Here is a 22530-nt window from a genome sequence, read left to right on the forward strand (position 1 = left end):
GGTACATTTTCTTTAATCTTCCTTTTCTGACCAACATACTTGTAGAAGCCATTCTTACTATTCTTTGCATCCCTTGCCAAATTCAGCTCCCAACTGTGCCTTAGCTTTCCTGATCCCATCCCTACACATCCAGGCAGCATCCCTACATTCTTCCCAGGATACATGTCCCTGGTTCCACTGCCTGTGCATTTCTTTCTTATGCTTTAATTTGACCAGGAGGTCCTTACTCAGCAATGCTGTTCTCCTGCACTCCTTGCCTGATTGCTCACACATGGGAATCGAGAGCTCTTGTGCTGTAAGAAAAATGTCCTTAAAGAGCTGCCAGCTCTGTTCTGCTCCTTTATCCCTGAGGGCAGTTTCCCAGGGGGGTTCCATCCTGTAATTCCCTAAACAACTGAAAGATCACTCTCCTAAAATCCAAGGTCTTTGACTTTTCACCTGGCCCATATCCCTCGAGATGTGAATTCCACCAGGGCATGATCACTTCAGCCCAGGCTGCCACCGATCTTGACCTCTGTAATTAGTTCATCTGTGTTGGTAAGCAACAGGTCCAGTAATGCTTCTCCTCTGGTTGGGCTGTCTGTCACCTGGATTAAGAAATTATCCTTGATGCTCTCCAAGAGGCTTCTGGACTGCTTACAGCTCGCTGTGCCGCTTTTGCAGTGGATGTCAGGGTGACTGAAGTGCCGCAGCTGGATCAGAGCCTGCGAGCGCGATGCTTCCTGCAGTTGAAGTAAGAACATTTTGTCAACAGGCTGCCCTTGATAGGGTGGCTGGTAATAAACATCAGCCATGAGGTTTCCTTTGTTAGCTTGGCCTCTAATTTTCACCCACAAGCTCTCAACCTGTTCGTCACTGTTTTTCAAAGACAGGTCTGTGCAATCAGTCCACAGAGGGCAAATCACCCACCCCACCTTCCTTGCCTGTCCCTTCTGAACAGTTTATAGCCATCGATTGCAGCGCTCTGGTCATGTGATTTGTCCCACCAAGTTTCAGTGACAGTGATTAGATCATAGCTTTCCAGCTGCGCAGTTGCTTCCAATTCTTCCTGTTTGTTACTCATGCTGCATGCATCGGTGTAGAGACATTTCAGCTGGGCTGTTGACTGTGTCACCTTTTTAGAGGAACACGCCCAAATTCCTTTGATGCATTTCACAGGTGTTTCCCTGTTGGTTCCTAACACATCAGCAGCCCCTGACTCTTCTTTGTTACCCAAAACTCCATCCCCTTCCCTCTCTAAGTCTAGTTGCTTCAACCTTTGAAGATAAAAGTATTCTTCAAGGTCCTCCAGAAGGACTGCAGATATAGCACAACACTTGGCATTCCAGTCCCCCTTTCTTATAAGACTTTCAGTCTGGAGTTTCTCTCCACAGAGTTTTTACACTGATATCTTATCCGTGTGGATCAAATTTTCTGTAAAGTCTATTCAGCTGGGAGGGCAAATGTTTTCACAGCAGGAAGGGGCTGGGATTTCTGGAAACCCTTAGTCATTCCTTTCCTTCTCAGTACACTTAGGAAAAACGTAAAAGTATCCAGAACTCCTCTGGATACATCAGGGATCCACCTCATCTTTCTATTCAAGAATCAACTCCTAAAAGAAGTATTTACTTTGATTGCTTATGTTATACAAGCAAACTAACTTACAAGGAACTGATAAGCTATACAGCTTCTGAAGGCAGGAACTTAGACAATGACTCATGGTGAAGAAAAAAAAAAAAAAAAAAAAAAAAAAAAAAAAAAAAAGAAAGCTGAGAGAAGATGGAATCTTGTCCTTGAATATTGTTCTCTGGTCAGAGAAACCTGGGGTAGTTCTCCATGTTTGGTTTTGACAAATTCTAATCTTCCCTAAAAATGTATCAGCAGTCCTTTAGTATGAAAAAAATTATGTATTTTCCTAAGGGTTAAATCTTCCATGGGAACAGGCAGTGTTTTCTTAAATATTATAATTTGTTGCTTGTGCCCTTCTCTTTTTGTCTAGTATTCTGTCTGCTTAGCCCTTGTGGAATAATCTGATATTCATGCTGCCTCCGAAAGGCTGTAGGGGGTTTTGGGTTTGGGGGGGTTGTTTGTTTTCATTTTTGTAGTGGGACTGCTCTTCAAATTCCTTATTAATGAACTTGCTTGTGACATCATGGACATATTCAGTAAGGCTTTGTCCCAGAGAATGAAAGTGTTATTTTTTCATACGACTAATGACTTTTGGGTATTTTTGGCAAAGATTATGACAGGGATAAGTTTGTCTGTCCTTACCACACTGTCCTTCTAGGCCAGTTGCCCTTTTGAGTAGACATTGTCAAACAGTTCGGAAGTTCCTCAGATAGTTTGCCTATGAACTTACAAGAAAATTTATTCCAAGTGTTGGTATTTCAGCTGTTTCAGTTTCTGAACTTCTATAACCTGTGGGGTTTTTTTCTTCCAGAATGGTACTCGAAAGAACATTTTCTGGCCCATTCTAAACTTTAAGAAAAATGTTCTTTCTGTTATCTCAGTTGTCTAGATTCTTCAGCTTCCTACTTCCAACTCTGAACTCTCAAATAGTCTTTCTGGTCTTCCCTGTCTTCTGATTCAAAGCCAATTACTTCTTTCAGATAAAATACTATTTCCAGAGAAGTTTGGAAGTACTCTATTAATTATTGTATTAGACTAGTTTAAACTCAGATTGGGTCCATGGCATTTCTAGATGACTTTTGCACAGAACATACAAATGAAATTTTTTTTTCTTTTAATGTTGGAATTCTTTAGGCTGTGATCAAGTTCTCTTCTGAAGTCTTCTCTCATTTCTCTGAACCTTCTACTTTTTTTGAACATTTCTCCTTCAAGTGTTAATTCTGCTACAAGTATTCAGTGTTTCTTCCCTCTCCTCTTTCATACCTAGTTTAGGCTACTAAATTTTTTTCTCTTGTATAAAAGCATTTTTCCCTGATTGAGGAACCAATGCCAATGGTTTTGTTTCATAGTGGGGTTCATGGGTCCAAATTTCCAAGTGAACTGGAACAGAAAGTTAGTGTTTCTTTGTGTGTAAACTAAACTGCTGCTGTGAAACAACTGGTGATTTGGGGTTGTCTGTGGTCTCAGACTACTAATTCTTCTATCCAACTGTAAATTTAATTTAAGGGGAAGAGAGCTGTTCCAGGTTGTAGTTTCATCTTCATTTGACTATTAGCAGTTACCTAATTGGAATTTCTTCATGGCTGTATTTAAGACGACTCCAACTAGAGATAGTGCAAGGCTACATCTGTAGGGAGAGTGTGCAGGTGGCATGTTGGGAACGCGACAGGACAAAATAAGAGAAGCTGCTGATTAGTCATTTTCTTTACTGCTTGTTTATACAGCAGAAGAAATCCCATTAGCCTAGATAGTCAAATACCTCATTGTAAGAAAAAAGCATTTTCAAGAGGGCAGTGTTGATGTGTAGAAATATTTTTTTCCTGTACATTAATGCACTTTTCTAAGATACATGGCATTTGACATTTTCTTTGTTTTTGACAGGAAAAAGTGGCCCTGAATGCAAGCACTGTAGGGCTGATCCAGATAAGGAGTGCCGTTTTTGTTCATGTTATTTGTGTGGTGGAAAACAGGATGCTCACATGCAGCTCCTGTGTGATGAATGTAATATGGCTTATCATATATACTGCCTGAACCCTCCCTTAAGCAAGATACCAGAAGATGAGGACTGGTAAATATACAAGGATGATTTACTTATCTATATTGCCATTCTGTACATGGTATCTTTTTGTTATTTGCACCTCATGAGAGACAATACTGAAGAATTTTTTAAATTCTGCTCTGTTTTTCATCCATCTACTTAATATAAACCTTATGTTTTCTGTCAAGGTAGTTCTTTTAAATCATTCACAAAGGGCTAGTAGTAAGCTTTAATGACCATTATGGAGTTTCAAAACTGGTATGTTCATTTTATTCATTATGATCATTATGATCTTCTGTGACATTATCTGATCTGATTATGTTTATCAACAGTGGCTGTTCCCCAGCTTTTTAATTTTGTTCAGGCTTCACTGCTTGAACAATTCTCTTACTTTCACCCTCCTCTTTCCTTTCATCCTCTGTTCCTGTTGCTGCCCCTGTGCCCTTCCTGTATCTTCTTGTTGCCTCTATTCCATTCATTTCTCCTGCTGTGGGAGGACCACCACCTTGCTACTCTTCATTTCTACTGTCCCTGGTTCTGCAAGCAGGAAAACCAAGCTAACTGGCATTGTTAAATCAAGATAATTGTATTTTGAAGTGAATCTGCATGGACCCATTAGCAGCCCATTAAGTTATCTTGGGCTCTGTACTATTTTTTGTCTTTATTAGCTGTCTACAATTTACACTGTTCATATTTATCACCTGCCTGTGACTTACATGAGATGCTTATCCTTTATAAATGAGTAGTAAGTAGAACTTTATTCTAATAAAGTTTTCCATTACATAGACATCAATAAATGTCTAAGATGTCTATGGGTACATTTCATAGAATCTCTTTGGACCTTGTGATTAAATTTTATATAAAAATCTGTGTAAATGCTTTGGAAGTTTTAACATTCTCTGGAAATAAGTAACTCAATCTCCTATACCATAGTGGATGCCATAGTAGGTTTGTTTATTGGTCAGTGCCCAATTGTCTGTGTGTTTTCTGGGGCATTGCTTGTTTTCTGAACTCCTTCTGTGTTTATGACAATGTGTGATTTAGCGATTGCGACCATTAACATTGATATGTGTTTCTCAGTGTGTGTATTTGGCCACAGGGATACTGTTGTTGGAAGTTGATCTTTTTCCCATGAAATTTCTGCACTGGGAAGAGTTGTATTCACTGTTTTTGGAGGAACTGCTGGCTTGAAACACTGTCTAAAAAATATTTTCAGTACCTACTAGAAATATGTATGGGTCACTGGAACTAAAAATAGCATTTATTTGAATATTGTCTTTGTGCCTTCCACTTCTTGCATATGCAAAATGATTACAGTGTTTGTTTAGCAGTGTTTATTACACAGCACGTTAGTCTGAACTATCCCCAAGTTTTCGACTGTCAAGGCAGACTGGTCATCTGTGCATGACATCTTCTTGCTTCCTACTACTTGTCAACATAAGTGAGTTGATGTCACATGTTGGAAACTGTTCTTAACACACAAGTGGTTAATTACTGACTCCAAGCCATAGGCAGTATTCTTACCTGATTGCACCTGACCTTTGGATATAGCAGCTGAGAAGTTCTTTTTTGACTTCCTTGATTCAGAATATTCAATGAGACCATCTGTCTGGAAGTACACATCTGTTCAGTCCATCCATTCTTCAGTTGCCCCTTACTCTCAGAACCAGCTCTAATCCAGTACTCCAACAACAGTAAAGTCCATCTATCTTCCAGTTCTAATCCCAGGAAAGTTTCTGATAGAGAAAATATATATGCTTCAAGTCAGTGACCCCCCTCCCATAAAACCCCCAAATCCTTTGTTCTACTTGGAAAACAATTTATTCTCTCTAGTTTCTTCTACACCCTCAAATACACAGAAGGTTTGATAGGCACGTCAGAATACTGATACTGAAATCTCACCAGCCATCAGTGTCACTTTAGCTAGTGTGCTAAGATTATCTTGGCCTGCTGGGTGCTTCAAATGATTTTTCAGATTAGGTATTAGTGTTCTAGTCTTCACTGGCACCCATTCTTTTTCAAAAGCTTCTTATGAAACATTCTTATGAGTTATCCTACTCCTATTTCAGAGGGCTACAGAGAAAGTTTGAAGAACAGAAATTTTTTCAAAGTGTAGTCATTACTGCTTGGATCTCCCTATCCTCTTCCATTAATATCACTATAACTGCACTGCATAGGTCCCCAGGACTGTTTTTGTCCATACAGAAGATTCGGTGCTCTGTAGACAACCACACAAGAATTAAATTGACTGACAACATGGTCTTTAGAGTCCCTCAGGTCATATGTTAAGTGCACTTTTCGACCCTTCCGCTTACATTTCTGGCAAAAAAATTGATTTCCACAAGTAGTAGCAGTTTAATTCATATAATAAAAATGTCTTGAAAAATGGCTGTCAAGATTTTTAACTTGTTTCTGTTTGCTGTGTAATGATATGACTCTTAAGATTTATTCATGTAAGTAGATACCTGCATCTGTGGATGAAGTCACTGGGTGGGAGAGGTACTGTTATGGAGCTGGCTTGTGACAGTTAATTTTGGGACACTTAGTGATGCCAGCCCTGTGCAGTCTTAATGCTTGGTCATATGTAGAAGGAGTGCAGTTGCACTGGGCAAAGCAGTGTCTCCTACCAAAGAGGAGGTCTGTGTTCGCCCTTCTTGCATACTAGCAAAGAGACATGTCTGTCTGATCCTTAACTTCTTGGCAGATTTTGTTTGTTTTAGAAGTGGAAAAATTTCCATTTAGTATTTTTATAGTGTAAAATTTGGCAAACTCTCTACAGGGGGTAAGCCTGCAGTTTGGGAAAGGATGATAAGTTTCTTTCCCAGAGATCAAGCCACTCTATATGAGAAATACTATTTAATATTCCATACAAAACTCAGTTTAAAAAATATTAAGGTAGTATGGTTACCCTATCAAGAAGCAGGGAATGCCATAGTTAATTCACCTTTTAAATTTGCATTATGTCATGTTCCTTCTTTTAATTGGTCATTGCATACTTTTTTTAAAACAACTGTAATATCATTCAAAGTCTTAGTGTTAGACAATTTCAGCATCTTGTATTATTTTTAATTTGTTTTTATCCACATAGCTTCATTGTCTTAATGGTTCAACACCTTTATTGACACAGTGAAATCTGTTCCTGTGGACATTAATCATTAACTCTTCTATTCATATCCACACACAAAAGTTAATTAATAAATCCAAAACAGTAGTAGTGGTAGTAGTAGTAGTAGTAGTAGTGGTAGTGGTAGTTATCTAAACTAGGTTATCAGTGTAGATCAGGCTTCCTCCACTAGTGGCGTATGGGCCAAACCCAGCCCATGGGAGCCAGAAACGTGGACAATTGCATTTGCATTGGCATTTCTGGAGTGGGATAAAAATGTTATTAGAAGCAGCAAAAGGACCAGTGTATTCCCTTTCGCTCTCTGCTGTAGTCACTGCATACTAGTATCTCCTACTTTCCTAACAGGATGGCTTTGTGTCAGGTGGAATGAGTCTCAGAGCTATATTCCAAGTAGCTTCAGTGTTGTGGAGTGAGTGAGTGTGTGGGTGCATGTGTGTGTGCATGCATGTGTGTGTGTACGTGTGTGTGTGTCTACACACATTACATGATACCTTGGCTTGTTTGACATTCAGCTGTCTGCAGTGACATTTATTGCACTAGAAGCAAAAAATAAGGGTAGAGTGGGCAGGACATAGAAACAAACCATGAGTACGGGTTAGCAGCATACTCTAATCTCAGCTGTCTTCTCCTTTACATGATCTAAATGAAAGAGGACAGAATGAAGAGAGAATACAGGAGACATGGGGACTTCTCACATACAATGTGAGAAAGAATAGTTAAATGTTTTGCCTCTAGCACTCTACCTTCAAAGATATTGAAATGCCCTTTTTAAAAAGTTGAATATTTGTTCATGCTGGGTTCATTTTTTAAGCCATAGGCTTCAGCTGCTTAAGACTGGTATATGCTTGCTAGCTTGAAATATTCAGTCAAGATAAAAAAATTGACACTATTTTGGCTACAAGAAATGTATTGCCATTATTCTGAAGTAATTGAGAATTTACTAAAACCTTTTTTTAGGTATTGTCCTTCCTGCAAAAATGATTCTAATGAAGTTGTAAAGGCTGGAGAAAAGCTCAAACAGAGTAAAAAGAAAGCAAAGATGCCATCTGCCAGTACTGAAAGCCAGAGAGACTGGGGCAAGGTAGAGTGTATTTTAGAAATAGCTATTACTCTGATTGTTCATGTATGTGCTACATCTATAATTCTACTTATATATGCACTACACAAAGTTCAGTACTGGGTTGCACAGACAATAAGACAATGTTTAATCCTGCCCACTATCTACTGGCAGTTAAAGCAGTGGAAGAAATTATTAAGGTGACTAGAGGTAAAAATAAAAAAACCAACCCCGATCCCTCCCCCAAACCTATAAACACATATTAATTAACATTCCTTTTAACAATTGTTAACATATTTCAAAGTATATGTTTGTTATAATGATCAGATTTTGTGATATCTGCATTGAATTTGCAGGTAGTCTTCAATATTACAATACTAATTCATTTTGTCTGATGTCTTTTTAGGGCATGGCCTGTGTTGGTCGCACTAAGGAATGCACTATTGTTCCTTCAAATCATTATGGACCTATACCTGGTGTTCCCGTTGGGACAACGTGGAAATTCAGAGTTCAGGTATGTTGTTTTAGTATTAGCTGTAGTTGAAGTAAGAAAGCATAATAATAAATGGGTTGGGCACTAAAATAAATTTAGATTGGCAACTGCATTTTCACTAGGACTAAACAAAGCAAATACATTTTTATTCTAATACTGAAAGTGATGCCAATAGTAGTGAAGGGTGATGCCAATAGTAGTGAAGGTTGAAGTGTACTGATTTTACAATACAACTTAATAAGAAGTCTGTTGTCATTAGGATAAACAAATTTCACGTGTTAAAATTCTAAGTGGGATACTTAGTGAATAGAGTCGAGTATTTTCTGAGGTGTACTTCACATGGACTGATTATCCCACTTAAGAGATGTAGACTGTAGATTTTGAAAACATTACATGATATCACTGTAAATTGACTCCCTGTTGGTTTTTTTGGTCATACGTAATGGATGTCCAAATCTTCTTTTAGGCTGATGAACAGCTTAAACCAATGTAAGCCTGTACCGCCATTGAAATTAGCTGTCCATTCAGCCTTTGCTGTTTCTTGCACTATCTCATTCTCTGTTGCAAATATTTCTTAGGCTGTATGGTAAACTAGATTGGTAAAAAAACCGGCAGAAAAATAATCCCATCTGGGATAGGAGGGGAGTTAATTTTCCCAGTCCATTTCACATTTTGGTTAAATACGCAGAGTACCAATACTCAGAGGGGCAGGAAAAAACAAAGCAGGGAGGATGGGACAGCTTTATTTTGTGCCAGTACTGATTTTTTGTGGTTTCGAAGTGTCCAGCAAACTGCAAACTTACTTCTGTTTCCCCCAGCCTTATCTGATAGCACTGATTTTTGTTTTATCTTTGATTTTTTTAATTGTCATTTTTAGTCAGGGAAATACACACTTCTTTACTTTCAAAATCGGTTAGTTCTTTGTCTCGTGCATGTGTAAAGGATTGTAACTGAATGTTTTCCATCATACCTGGAAGAATAGAAACAGGTTTTTTTAAACTGCTTAAGGAGGGACAAGCCAGGAATCAAAAGCCTCTTCTGATTTGTTTTCTGAACTTTTCATCACCTGCTTTCTCATGAGAAGAAAACAGATGTTTTATTATTCAGTTGGTAGAAGAGAACACTTAGCAGGCAATTTTCCTCTGATGGTGGTGTCTTCCAGTACTGTGTGAAGAATTCTGGATTTGGAAGGCCATGCAAGTTTTAAGGCTGATACGGTTAGCAGCAGACATTTTCTCCTTAGCAACAGGGTCTCTCCTTGGTAGAAATCACAGTGACGCAGTTGAAACCTAGACTAGTTCTTTTGATCCTTTCTCACCTTGATGTCCATCGTCAATACAAGCCTTAGATGAAACAAATGAAATTCATAATGTAAAATTATGCTGTTCATCATACCATCGTATACAAAATGACTTGCTTAATAGGAAAACTAAATTTTGATTCTTTGGGATATTTCGTTGACCTCTCCTGTGTTTGAAGAACTGTGAAAGTAATTAACATAAATAGTTATCTTTTTGTTGGCTTCCAGATTAAGTAAAGTCTGAAGAGTAAGAGGAGTTTCTAAAATCACTTATGCAAACTCAAAATCTCAAAATCAAGTTTTATTTTCACTGCTTCAACAGTAATTGAAATTATTAGTTCATCTTTTTGTTAGGGATTCCATTGGTAACACAAAAGCTAATAGTTTTCAGATCTTTCTGGTGCTGGTAGTAAAAAGGAACAGAATTAGAGCACTGCTTTTGTCAGAAAATTAAGCAGAGAATGCTAATTTTTATATATATATGTGTGGACGAGACAACAAAAGGCAATTACCATTTCTACATAATTATTTAATTTTGGGTACAAATGAAATACTTTGTCCTTTTTTTTTTAAGATTGAAATGTTTGCTACGTAGGAAGTTAAATTACACTTTTGTTTCTCATATGACTAGTCTTTTGTATGAGAAATGAGTTTGTCTCGGCAAATCTATGAGAATTTAGAGACTATAGTTTCTTTATTTCTGATTTGCGTAGTTTTTTATGACACAAACTCTCTTTTCCCTAGAAGGAAATTGACTAAGTATTGCTTCTGGAGAGAGCATCTGAAGAGCATCTTTGGCATGAATTACTTACCAGAGTTCATCTTTGGGGTGAATCACCTACCAGAAACCTAAATTTAATTGATAAAACCTGGAAATGAAAGAAGGGAGGGAGGAATGAATGAAAGGATGTTTGATACAGCAGGAAAGAGAAGCGCAATAGTGGGGCCTTTTTATTCAGCATACTCATAAATGGTCTGGAAAAATTGGCAAATAGCTGATAAAGTTAAGTGAGAGTGCTAAGTTGTTGTGGATAGTAAACATGGGGTGGGGAACAGTTCTACTATATAATTTGTAATGGGCTTTCAGCTACTTATTCTTCTTCTTATTCAGGAAAGAGATCTTCTAATAGTTAATTTTGAAAATATGTCATCTAAATACCCAGTAGTGATCAAAAAAATAAATCAAGTGTTAAATTATTGTGAAAGGAAGGGTCGGGAAAATCAAATATATTATTATGAACAACAATCAGGATGATTAAAAGAATGGAATGGTTTTCATTCCTGGAAAGACTTTTCATTCTGGAAGAATGTTGAAAACGTAGTATAGTATAGATGGCTACAAAATGATGTACAGTATGAAAAAAGTGATTAGGGACCAATATACATACTTTTGTAATGCAAAAAAAAGGTCATAAAAAAAGAAAGGTCAGCTGCCTACTTCAAAATGAACAAAAAAGTAGCATTAGTCCATATGACAAGCAGTAGTACTGTGAACTCTTTTCTCTCTTGGATACTATGGATCCAAAAGTTTTAAGTAGTTTAGGAAGTCTGAGCCACAGACAGCTGGATGCTGAGAAATTGTGCAAGGAAGTACCATTGTGTCCTTGCATAGTTTTCATACTGTGCACAGCTCTTGTCTGTTGTTAGGGACAGCGTTTTTGGCGAGCTGGACCTTTGATCTGATGTACTGTATTATGAAAGTACAAGACTATAGCAGAAGAATATAAACTTTCATGGAAGTTGCTTAAAAGTGTAGGTTGGGAAAAGCAGTTCAGGAGTGGAAGAGGCAGAATGAGAAAAGTCAAGGTCTGAAGGAAGGTATGAAGGTAGGAAGAGGGATCCTAATTGATTTTCTGCTGGGAACGTAATTTAATATGCAGCCTCTTTTTTATTCATAAAGGGTTTTGTGGTTTTTTTTAAATATAATTTGGTAGTTTGAAACACTTATTAAATAAATTTTTGTGGGAGAGATGTTCCAGCAGACTTTAATAATATTGCCAGTTTATGGTACAGCTGGAGCTCTCAGCTGGTCTGGTTGCAGTTTAGTTGCACATTCATTACCAGAGAGTTATCCTGGTTGGAGAACTAGCTTATGATCCATAAGTTGTTGCAATGGCTTCTTCTGTTTCTTAGGCAGTGTGATAATATTCCTCTGAGTTGGTCACATTTACAGTGTGTTACCTTATGTGTACCTGACATAATGATCTTTACATGGGTCACTGTCATCTTCCTTAGTTAAGAATTGTAAAATGTTACCAAACTGGCAGATCTCTCATCTGCTTTGGATTGTTCTAGATGACTGTGCAAGTGGAGTATAGCCGTGAGTACAGTCTTAAATACTGCTTATGGAAAGAATCGTGGAGATTTTGCCCGAAGAAGAAAGTGTACCTTTATATCTTCCAGTGTCACCACTGTCTTACATTGTCTTTCCATTTTTTGGGTGTCCTTACTTTTGGCTTTTCTTCCTTAAAAATAAGTCTCACCTTTAATAGCAGTCTTACATTAACTATTTAGACAGACACCCCTGTACAATATTTTAAGCAAAAAGCTGATTGTTAAAAGTGATTGTAGACGGCTGGTTGTTTGAAAAAAACACTAGAAACTGGCTTTTTTCTGTTGCCAGGTGAGCGAAGCAGGTGTTCACAGACCACATGTGGGTGGAATCCATGGACGCAGTAATGATGGGGCTTATTCACTTGTATTAGCTGGAGGATTTGAAGATGAAGTGGTATGTCATTTACGCAAGCAACAGTTTTGCTGTTCTAATTTATCAATGTTTGTAAAGATAGAGTTATGTTTATTGTTGATGCTAAAACTAATGCTTATGCAAATATGACCATAAAAAAAATAACTACTACTGATAAACTGAATAGTTTTTAGTAATTTGGAGAGAAATATGTAAGCAAACCTTTTTTAAAGAATGCTTATGCTCATACTTATACTCAAGCAAATTATCTAAATTACAGCTGAATTTTACATTGATCAGGGTAGTTAAATTCCAGTATACTTTTGGAGTCTGAATTTAGTATTTAAAATCTGATAGTGTAATTATATGCAAATAATATGTTTTATGTTCTGCTTTGGTCATGGTTTTTATTGCTTTCAAGACAGATAGATTCCTCTTCCTTTGGGTTTGTTGTGTTTCTAAATATGCGATACATTTATTTTAATGAAACAAGAATAAAAGGTACATGTTACTTGATTCTGTGAAGTTCTGAAGGTTCTTGACTCCTACTGATGAGCTCTTTCAGAACTTCTTAGGAAAGTCTCAATATCTCGTATTATGATCCCCAAAGGTGCTGCAAAAAAGTTCTACTTTGATGTTAACATCTAAGTAGAGCAACGAAAGCAATTATGCTGCTAAACAAAACCGTAACTGCATCTGACTTTCATCTCGTGATGTTGACCAACATTTATGAATAGATTACTGTTCTCTGCAATTAAATAATGTTTACACAGGGTACATCCCTTCCTGCAGTTCTGCTCCATCAGGTGGATTTTTGAATCATGCATCAGGTGAAGGATAAAGCAGTAAGCAATCCGTTTTTTTAAAACATGCATAGCTGTTAATCACAAGGGAAAAGGCATTGGAGAAGGAAATAAACATCTGAAATAGCATCAGAATGTAATGTATTCTTTGCTAACAGCATGTACCAGCTGCTGCTGCTGCAGAGTATTGCCTCTGAAAGAGTCTGTGTCTCTTTTTGAACAAGTCACAAGAGGAGGTACTTGGTGTTGGGATGCATTACTACGCCCTTAGAGTCAACCCCAACCCAAGCTCTAGGGCCCTTAGCCAGTGGATCTTAAGAATACTGTTGCTCAGTAGTTGTACCTGCTATGTTGGGATGCTGCAGACTCCTTTTTTTTCTTTTTGGTGGTGATACTGATGTTCCCTCATTTCTGCTGCTGTAATTATTCAATTCAAAATATTTAATAAACTTAATTGGATCCTTTGCATGTCTTTTCAAGTTCACCTAAGTGATGTTGTGATCATGTGTTTTTGTGGACACCTAAGTACTGTCATAGTCTAGGTGACATATATAATTTTGAAGAGGCATAGTTGTGGAGAAATATTGCAGAAGATAGCCTAAATTTGTATGAATGTCAGCCTTTTCGCAATTCTCTAAACTAAGAATATGAGTGGGAATTTTTTTTTTCCAAGTGCATTTTTGGAATTAGTTTTTCCTCAGTTCTTTTTTCATATACCAGATTTTATTTCCCAATTTACTTCCATTTTCCCTGTTTTTTGGAAAAGGTTGAAATTAAATTCCTATAAGAATTTCCACAGAAAAATCAAATTCTGTACTTACAAGTATCCTCAGTACAGCATCTCATTCCAGGAATGAAACTGTTAAATAAAAGTTCAGATAAAATCCTCTGCTCACGTTTAGTCACTTTATTGTATGAGATCAAGACAAGAGACGTGACTCTTACTTGAATTTCAACGGTATTACGTAGGTACCTGTGTTTAAGTTTTCACAAAATTGAGAAATAAATACATTTTGGAAGACTGTTTTACTGTATGTTTATAAACTTTATGCACTATTTATGCACACTGCTGACATGTGCCATCTTAATGCTCTTCTTGTGGCTTTAAATTAACAGTTCACTATTGGGGTAAAATAATTGCAAAAATATACTGCAGGAAATAGAATTCATTGTTGAACTTTCAGATCATGCCATTTTTATGCTGTGCCTTTGGAAACTTACAATCCTGAAGACCTAGGCTTGTTTGCAACTTTGCTCAAGTTAGGATGTTCTGGATGTACTGGAGTGCTCAGTAATGAGTTCTGTCAGTACAGGATCTGCCCTCAAGATTGAGAAGGGGTACAGTCATAGTTTACAAAATGAACATTGGGTGAAATTGTTTTGCACATGAAGCTTAACCTCATTCTTAATTACATGCATATAAAATATTTGCACATTAATCTCTCTCTTGTAAATGTTTAACCCTGAATTTTAGTGACAAGTTACATGGCTTACCTATTTAAGATACGGTATTACAGTAGTTAGCTTTAGAGTCTTGAATATGTTAATATTGCTGATCTCCTTTTCTTGTTCTTGATAGTTACCATAATAGGAACATTAGCTGAAGAAATTGAGAGTCTTTCAGGAATTTGAAATCTAAGAATTATTTCAGAATAGACTAACATTTAAAAACTACATCTTGGATATTAATGGTGATTGTGCAATCACAGTGTTCATGATAAAAGTATTTTGGCTTGTCTGTTCATCAAATCAAGTAGCTGAAGAAATTTCACTTTTGTGTTGAAAAATCGCCCTCCTATTTTGTGTCATTTTTATGTATCAGGGTTAAAACTGCTGTTTATTTTCAAAAGTTTCAAGATCCATGTTTCTGCTGGGTTGAGCTAGTGTTGTAAAGATGGTAAACTAATTGTGTGGTGTGCTTAGTTTAACGTGAACAAAGATTGTTTCTTCTTCAAGTGCTTTTGCATACAGGATCAAATGGGAAATCTCTGAACTGAGATTCAGAATCTCTTGGAGAATAATACCTTCTGTGATCATTCACATCCTCTTGTAAAAGATTCTGAGAGTATAAAAGAGAATAGCATCTCTAATGACTTAAAAGGGACCCCAGGCAAATATACTCGTTGCTTAGGTTTGTTGATTATTTTATACCAAACCCATTCAGTGCCTGGAACATAGCATTCACAAACCACTTCATGGAATGGCTTGCTGTCCATTTTAAATATTCTGTGTCTTTACATTAATCTTGTGTTTGGGTAATCAGTTCCAAGGTGTTAGTACAACTGTTATTCCACTTGTTTGAAATAGTCCAATTGCAAATAACCATTATATAGCTCACTAGCTTTGCTTGAGCCCTGTGATGAGGATATAGCATTTCAGAACCTCTGCTCACTGTGCATTGCACAGTGAAAGCACTCGATCAGTTCCACCAGAGGCAAAGGTGCAGTGCCAGTAGTGTAGTGAACTGCATAGTTAAAGGGCTTTAAATCCAAATCAAGTGGCAATAGGAGCCTCATGTCTGAGTCAGTGTTTTATATCCAAAGACCGTTGTCACTAGCAGTTTACCTAGATATGTGTGAATGACCTGCCACTTTATTAACCGGTTTGCTGGGTTTACCCGCGTCATCTGAATCCAGTGTGAGCCCTGGTACAAAAGAAATGTATATAAATTTTCTGAATTTTCCTATATAAATTTTCTGAATTATCACGCCATGCTAACTACGTTACCAAGGGAACAGTTCCTTTCAGATTTTCCCACCTCTGTTTTATATGACTGAGAATCCAACATAACAAGTTCATTACAGCCATTTACACTGAGAGTCTCTCTATTGTGAGTCACCTGGATTGAGTATGTAGCTGAAAACCTGATGCTTGACGCCATGAAACTTGCTGTTTTCAAAACATCACGTTTCCAAAGGTCTGAATGCCCTACTGGTTTGGGACCTGCTTGGAGCTCCAATGTAGTGTGAAAAAAATTGAGTATCTCACTATATGATAGCTGCCAAATATCTTCCTTTTCACTCAGATGTGTTATTTGTCTGCTCTTGTTACCTCCAATACTAAGGACATAATTGACATAATTTGTAGGGCAGTAGCTTTAATACTTACTTCTTACCAGTGTTTCAGATTTGCAGGACAGCTCCTATTCTGCAACAGTCTCCTCTCCATCTTTTCTGTTATTCCATATTGTTAGCTATCAGTCCATACAAAATGCTAATTAATACTAAAAAAAACCTTTCGTGCATTATTTTCTGAATTTCATTGTCTCCTCTGTACCTGCATTATATTCAGAATTACTTTCACATTCTGAAAAGCCTTATTTTGTTACACAGAAGCTTTTTGTCATTTTTTACTGCTAGTACTACATCTGTCAAAGTAGTCTTATCTGCCTATTTGTCAGCTTCTTTCATAATGGGGTGTGGAATCTGTGTCTATACTGCTCCTATCTGTGCTTTTCCAAAGTTCATTTGCAGGATTTTGCATATCTGGTTGTTTCTAAAGCATTGAGGAACCCATTTGACAGAATGATAAAGCAGATTAAAAAGTAGAAATTAATGTTGCCAATGCTTAGCAAAGCACCATTTAGCTCTTTTTTATATTTCATGCTTTCCAAGAAACATTCTGTCTGCAATAGTGCCTTAGGTCAAGGACATAGGCCTTGGTTTCTGTCTGTGAATGCCTAACATACTGAGATACGCTCTTTCTGAAATTCATACATTTTCAAGAGACATTAGTCATATTAGTGCAATATATGGAGTATAATCAGTCTATTCCCTTCATAAAATTCTGAAGGATCAGCATAATTCTGCTAATCTTTGTTGTGTCAAACCATGAGTTTCTTGCTGGACTTCATAGATTTTTCACATGAACATTTTCACATTAAAAAATTAATTCTTAATATAGTAATCATTTATTTAAATACAGGAAATAAAAGGAGGATGAAAGTAACAAATTCTAATTATATGTATAGAGATAAATGAATGTCAAATAGTAAGTGCATGTCTTTTAGACAGGCAAGATTTTCCTTGCCTTGCTTTAACTAGGATTATAGTAGGCTGATTAAATTACTCATACAGATTGCAGGATTTTTTGCCCTCAGAAGAACAATCAATCAGTGATCTCCAACAGATAGTCAAAGATAACTGTAATTAAAAAATGTTGTCTAAAAAACCTGTGTATCTCCTAAGTAATCTTCCACTACAGAAAAGGGTCTTTGACCTGAAAAGGCTTTCTGTGTGTTGTATCTTTGGTGAACCTGGTTTGAAGTCAGAAGTGATTTTGAATGGAGCAGAAGATAATGAATCCAGATTGGGTAGCCTGAATTGTTTACATATTAATGTTTAGTTTAAAGTTCTGGAAATCTGCCATTTTGGCACTGAGAAAGAAAAACCTCAGAAAGTGGTGCACATACAGTAGTTGTCTACTATTTTCATTTGGGAGTTATTTTTCAAAATGTTGACCTACTTCCATCACCTGTTAGCCACCTTCTGCTGTTTCCTGCTTTGAAGCTGTCTTACTTCAGATCCAGATTGGCTAACACTAAAATGGTTAAATGTTTTCATTGTGGTGGAATATGCCACGACGCTGTCAGGTTCTTGCTGTCAAGGCCGGTTGCGGGGAACACTGAGAAACACTGATTATGATATATTCAAGCTCTGCACTTAATGCAAGGGTTTTTTTATTGATTCATAAATGAAATATGTAATTTACCCCTTCCTTTTTAATTGGCACCTTTTACTGCAGTGCTAAACCATGAAATTATCAAAAATAAATCAGCCAATTGGGCAGATAGACCAATTCTGTCAGCACTTATATGCATACAGACCTGTGAGACTTTAATGGAGATGAATGATGACATGATTCAGTTCCAGGTATCCCTACTACTAGGGAAAGAAAATCCTTTCAAATGTAATTGTCTGATAGTTAATATTTGTCTTGGATTTAATAACTTAATTTAAAAAGACAGTGCTTTTTTATTTTGCTTTGTCATCTTAGCCTTTATTCATCACGTTTTACTGAGGTAAAACTGATGAATTGAGGGGTTGATGAACTGATGAAATTTTGGGGTTTCTTGTATCAAAAAAGCCAGTAAGGCTTGCTTTTTTTGTTCAGAATGAAGGTTGAAGCTCATCTAGAAAATCTGTTTGTGTTCATAATAGCATATTTTACTAACTGATAAATGCAATTTTTGTGTGTATGTTGGGACCAGACTTTGAAATCTGACCATAATACCAGAGGTGTTAATGGAAAAAGAAAATAATTGACAGCTATCTTGAGATAGCTGATACTCCAGTAACTTGAAGTAGCTATGCCCCTGTCAGCTGCTGCATAAAGGCAACCCATAGAAATAATGTGGTCGAACGCTTAGGTGGAATTCAAAACCTTACTTTTTTCATTCTCCATTATCTTTTTGTTAGACTTAAGACTGATTATGTAACATTGAAATAGTGAAGTATGATTTAATATAACTGACCATCTGCTTATGTTGCATGTCTGAGGCTGACTGGCTTATAATACTAGAGCTTTGGGCTCATCTTCCACTCAAATGCCTCAATATGAGATACTGGGTCAACGCTACTGTGGCTGAAGTTCATTTGCTATATAACGTGATCAAACTTTACAAACAGGACAGTTAAGAAATAACTTTATGGAGACAACATAAGAAAAAGAGACATACAGAAGGCATTAAGAGAAGACAATAACAAAGGTCTTACTATCTGTTAAAAGAAAGTTTTGGTTCAAGGAAGTTGAATTAAGCTGTGGAAAGCAGAAGAGAAATGGCAGGATTACATATTTTAAGGTAAGAAAATGGGGAAAGGTAGGAAGAAAGAAGAGGAGAGAAGGGAAAAGATAAGACTGTTTTAATAGCCTTTTTGACAGTTATTTTGTTTCTTAAAGAAGAACATACAGACATCAATAATTCCTTTTGCCAAATGTTTTCTTTAACTGTTGAATGCAGAATTTACAGCAGTATCAGTATCTTTAAGCTCTGCTTTCTGATCCTCTTGAGAAAAAAAGTAACTTTCCACCTTTACCGGTTGCATGCAGGCTGCCAGTTGAACATTGTAACAGGTAGTAGGAAGATACTGCATTGTGTATAGATAGACTCAGAACTCAAAGCTATTGAGAAATTGTTTTAATGAGTCATTACTCATCGAAAGATCCCAAATAATAAGCTGTGTGAATACTCCTGGCATACTCCACTTTCAAAGTAAAACACCGTAAGCACGATGGAAGTAGGTTTTGTAGGTCTTCCATTAGGTCTCCAGACTACCAGTATCCCCATTTCACTTCTGCTTGTCATGGGCTGTATTCATATCCACATTTATTCCCCTCTAAGGACTCTGTGTCTGTGCATCACTTACTCTTGCCATTCTAGATTTTCTCTCTCTGCAAGCTCTTACGTAGTCTCCTGAGTTTTCTTCCTCTCCTTGTTTAGGAGTTGCTGTCATTATCAGAGGTTCAAAAGTCCTCCCATTTCTTTTCATCCAGTCCAGGTCAGCGCCATGTATGGCAAGATCTCTGTCATCTTCCTCCAATTTTAGGAGCTGTGTGTCTTTGTTTCCTGGAATGCTTCCCCCCCACACCCCCTACACCTGATGTGAAATAAGTGAGTGTAGTGCTGGGAAGTAGAGCAGAAATGAGCCTGCCTTACGCTGGGGGGTGTTAAAAGATGCCATCTTCTTGTTATTTGACCTTTAACAATTATGCTTCATAATTGTTCCATTTCTCCTCCATTTTCCTTCCCCTGGATTTCCAGTTTCCCCCAAATCCTTATAGTTTTGCTTATTTATGCATAGAACACTTGGATAATTAAAGAGAAGCAAATGTAACCTATCAGGTGTGGAATCTGTTCGAGAGGTGATTATGTATGCATAGGCCTTATATCCATGCTACCTCTTCAAGCACGATGTCTTCTGGTTGCCTGTGGTTAAAGAGTACCATCCAGAGAACCACTCAGTCTTTCTCTGAAGACATTGGAAATTTGATGTTTTTAGCCCTTTTGCATTTAACCCATTTTCCATAGAAGTGTGTTCCAGTAGTTAATTATGAATACTGTTGCATTTATGCCTTCTCGCTTGAGTTTTTTTGGCTTAAGTCTATAGCGATTTGTCCTTGATTTATGTTTGTCTGTTGTGCCAAAAAAAAGTCTATTCAGTACTTTCTTCTCATGAAGATTGTTCTTCCTAGTTGATAAACAGAACAGTTTGTCAAGAACCTGTCTTGTCTTGTAAATAATTTTCTCCATTTTGCTTGCATATGTAGTGTTTCTGGTTTCCCTCTATTTTTTTACATTCTTATATACATGTCATTTCAATATTTGTCTCAACATTATGTTCTAAAAAGAGGGAAAAATCACCTTCCATTTTCAGTTTATGTCTTCTTGTTTGTACATCAAAAAACTGCCTTAGTAGTTTTCCCCACTCTGTCACACTATGAACATGTGTTCAGTTTCTTCTTTGTTATGACAGCCAAATCATTCTGAATTCATGACTTTCCAAGATACATCTTGCTGATTTTCTGAACTTGGCACAAGCTTCTTATTTAGTGTTAAAATGTGATTTTGTTCGAATGGGCCTGATTCATCAAGCAAATCCATCCCTATTCATATTATTATTATCACAATCATCTTTGTGTGATTTGCGCATTTTGTTTGCCTTGACAATCACTGAAAAAATAAGCATAGCTCAATTCTGTGATACCTTATTTTATACAGTTTATTTTACGTCCTTTCTTAGTAAATAGTTCTTGTTTTGTCAGTCTTTCATTCTTTTGAAGTTGTTTCATATATTGTCCTTGTACAACATCATTCTAATTCTGTTGTTTTTTAGAGATTCTTTGAGCAGAATAAGTAGGCTGTTTTAAGAAAGGATATACCAGAGTTTATACATGTCTTTGTTAGGTTTTGAGTATTTTTTTTTAAACTTTATAGCACTTGCTTGTTATTATGTCTAGATAAATTTTGAACGAGAAATACTCTAATACTGCAGCTGAGTTTCTGTTAGGTTTTCCCTATACAGAATAAAATAAACATAATTTCTATAATTAATATATTGCCTTGTTCAACCAGCATTTCTCTTTCTAACTTTCTCTTTTTCCGCTATTGTCAGTCATGAAATATCTGTAACAGTCTTGCACTGGATCCTTAATAATGTCAGACTTTTAATAGTGGTAAGAAATTGACTGAATTTTACTACTGCATACAAGTATGTTCAGATTTTTGCTATAAAAATTCATATAAACATTATTTTCCTATTAAGTATTTATCTTCTACTGTTGCTTCATGCTTTATACTAAATTTGCATCTCCAAAGAGATCCAAAGAGATATATTAAATGTATTTGTATCTTTCTAGAAATACTTGAATTTGCCAGGAGTAATATCAACGTCTGTGACATGTTTCCTAAAGAAAATAGTAATGCTGGCTTTACTTATGTGTATGTAGATTTTGACTGTTTTTGTGGTTCGTGGTAAAAGATTTTATCAACCTTCTTTCAATTTAAAGAAAGTTCTATGTAGGAAATATACTACAGAATTATATCAGCCTACAAAATGCAACTCTAAATGAGTTTAAGCTCTTACTAGGTCAGAAGAGCTGGGATTATTATTGCATTAAAGCACCTGCCTTGTACGTAAGGCAGAGCTGTTTGTACTTGTTAGCACTTAGCCCCTTGCACAAGCTGAAGTGATCCCTCCAAGGTATTTATTATGTGTTTTACAAACATGATATTCTTGTAAAGTAAATGAAAGTTCTAGAGCAAGTAACCACTTGCTAGAATGTGTTCCCTTCCTCAGAAATCTTTTTTTTTTTTTTTTTAAACAGCTTTTTAAAAGCTGTGAAAGTCCAATTTTTTAAGGCAGGCAATCTTTTAATAAGAATTTTCTGGTGAATATGTAACATCCAGACCAGTAGCTTTGTGCTGGCACAACTACTGTAGAAGGACAGTGATGCTGAAATTGAAAACACATCTTTCCATGCCTTGGAGTATAGTTTTTCTCTGTCTGAGTAAATAGAAATGACGTCACATTTTTTTTTAAATTGAGTTGCTTTACTTTGGAGTGTTAAACAGAGGATAATCTTCTTGCACAGGATCGAGGAGATGAATTCACTTACACTGGGAGTGGAGGTAGAGATGTTTCTGGCAATAAAAGGATTGGAGAACATTCATTTGATCAGACATTAACACACATGAATAGGTAAGTTTTGAAGATAAAATTAAAAAGTATTCCAAAACAAAGAGCTAGGCTGCAGTGCTTTAATTTAAAACTAACATTTTGCTATATTCATTCACTCTTGTACATGCTACTTTTGTAAACAGTGGTGCCTCTTGCTGCTGAGAGGCATTTTATCAAGCATTACGTTTGTTGATTTAAAGAAACACTTGCACCTCAAATGAAATATGTTGCTATATTGCTGGTGC

The 22530-nt window shown here is 36.6% G+C and overlaps 1 protein-coding gene across 2 annotated transcripts in view; it reads left to right on the top strand.

Moving 5' to 3' along the window:
* The window catches only part of UHRF2 (ubiquitin like with PHD and ring finger domains 2), a 95979-nt gene that overhangs the window by 64543 nt on the left and 8906 nt on the right, over positions 1–22530 (top strand). For both annotated transcript variants that reach the window (XM_019470768.1, XM_009274267.2), the window contains exons 6-10: positions 3490–3676; positions 7728–7851; positions 8234–8341; positions 12244–12348; positions 22200–22306. In XM_019470768.1, the coding sequence (XP_019326313.1) occupies positions 3490–3676; positions 7728–7851; positions 8234–8341; positions 12244–12348; positions 22200–22306 (631 nt within the window). The remainder of the gene's footprint in view (positions 1–3489; positions 3677–7727; positions 7852–8233; positions 8342–12243; positions 12349–22199; positions 22307–22530) is intronic.

The sequence above is a fragment of the Aptenodytes forsteri genome, unplaced genomic scaffold (genome assembly GCF_000699145.1).
Source record: "Aptenodytes forsteri isolate BGI_AS27 unplaced genomic scaffold, ASM69914v1 Scaffold46, whole genome shotgun sequence".
Classification (NCBI taxonomy): domain Eukaryota; kingdom Metazoa; phylum Chordata; class Aves; order Sphenisciformes; family Spheniscidae; genus Aptenodytes; species Aptenodytes forsteri.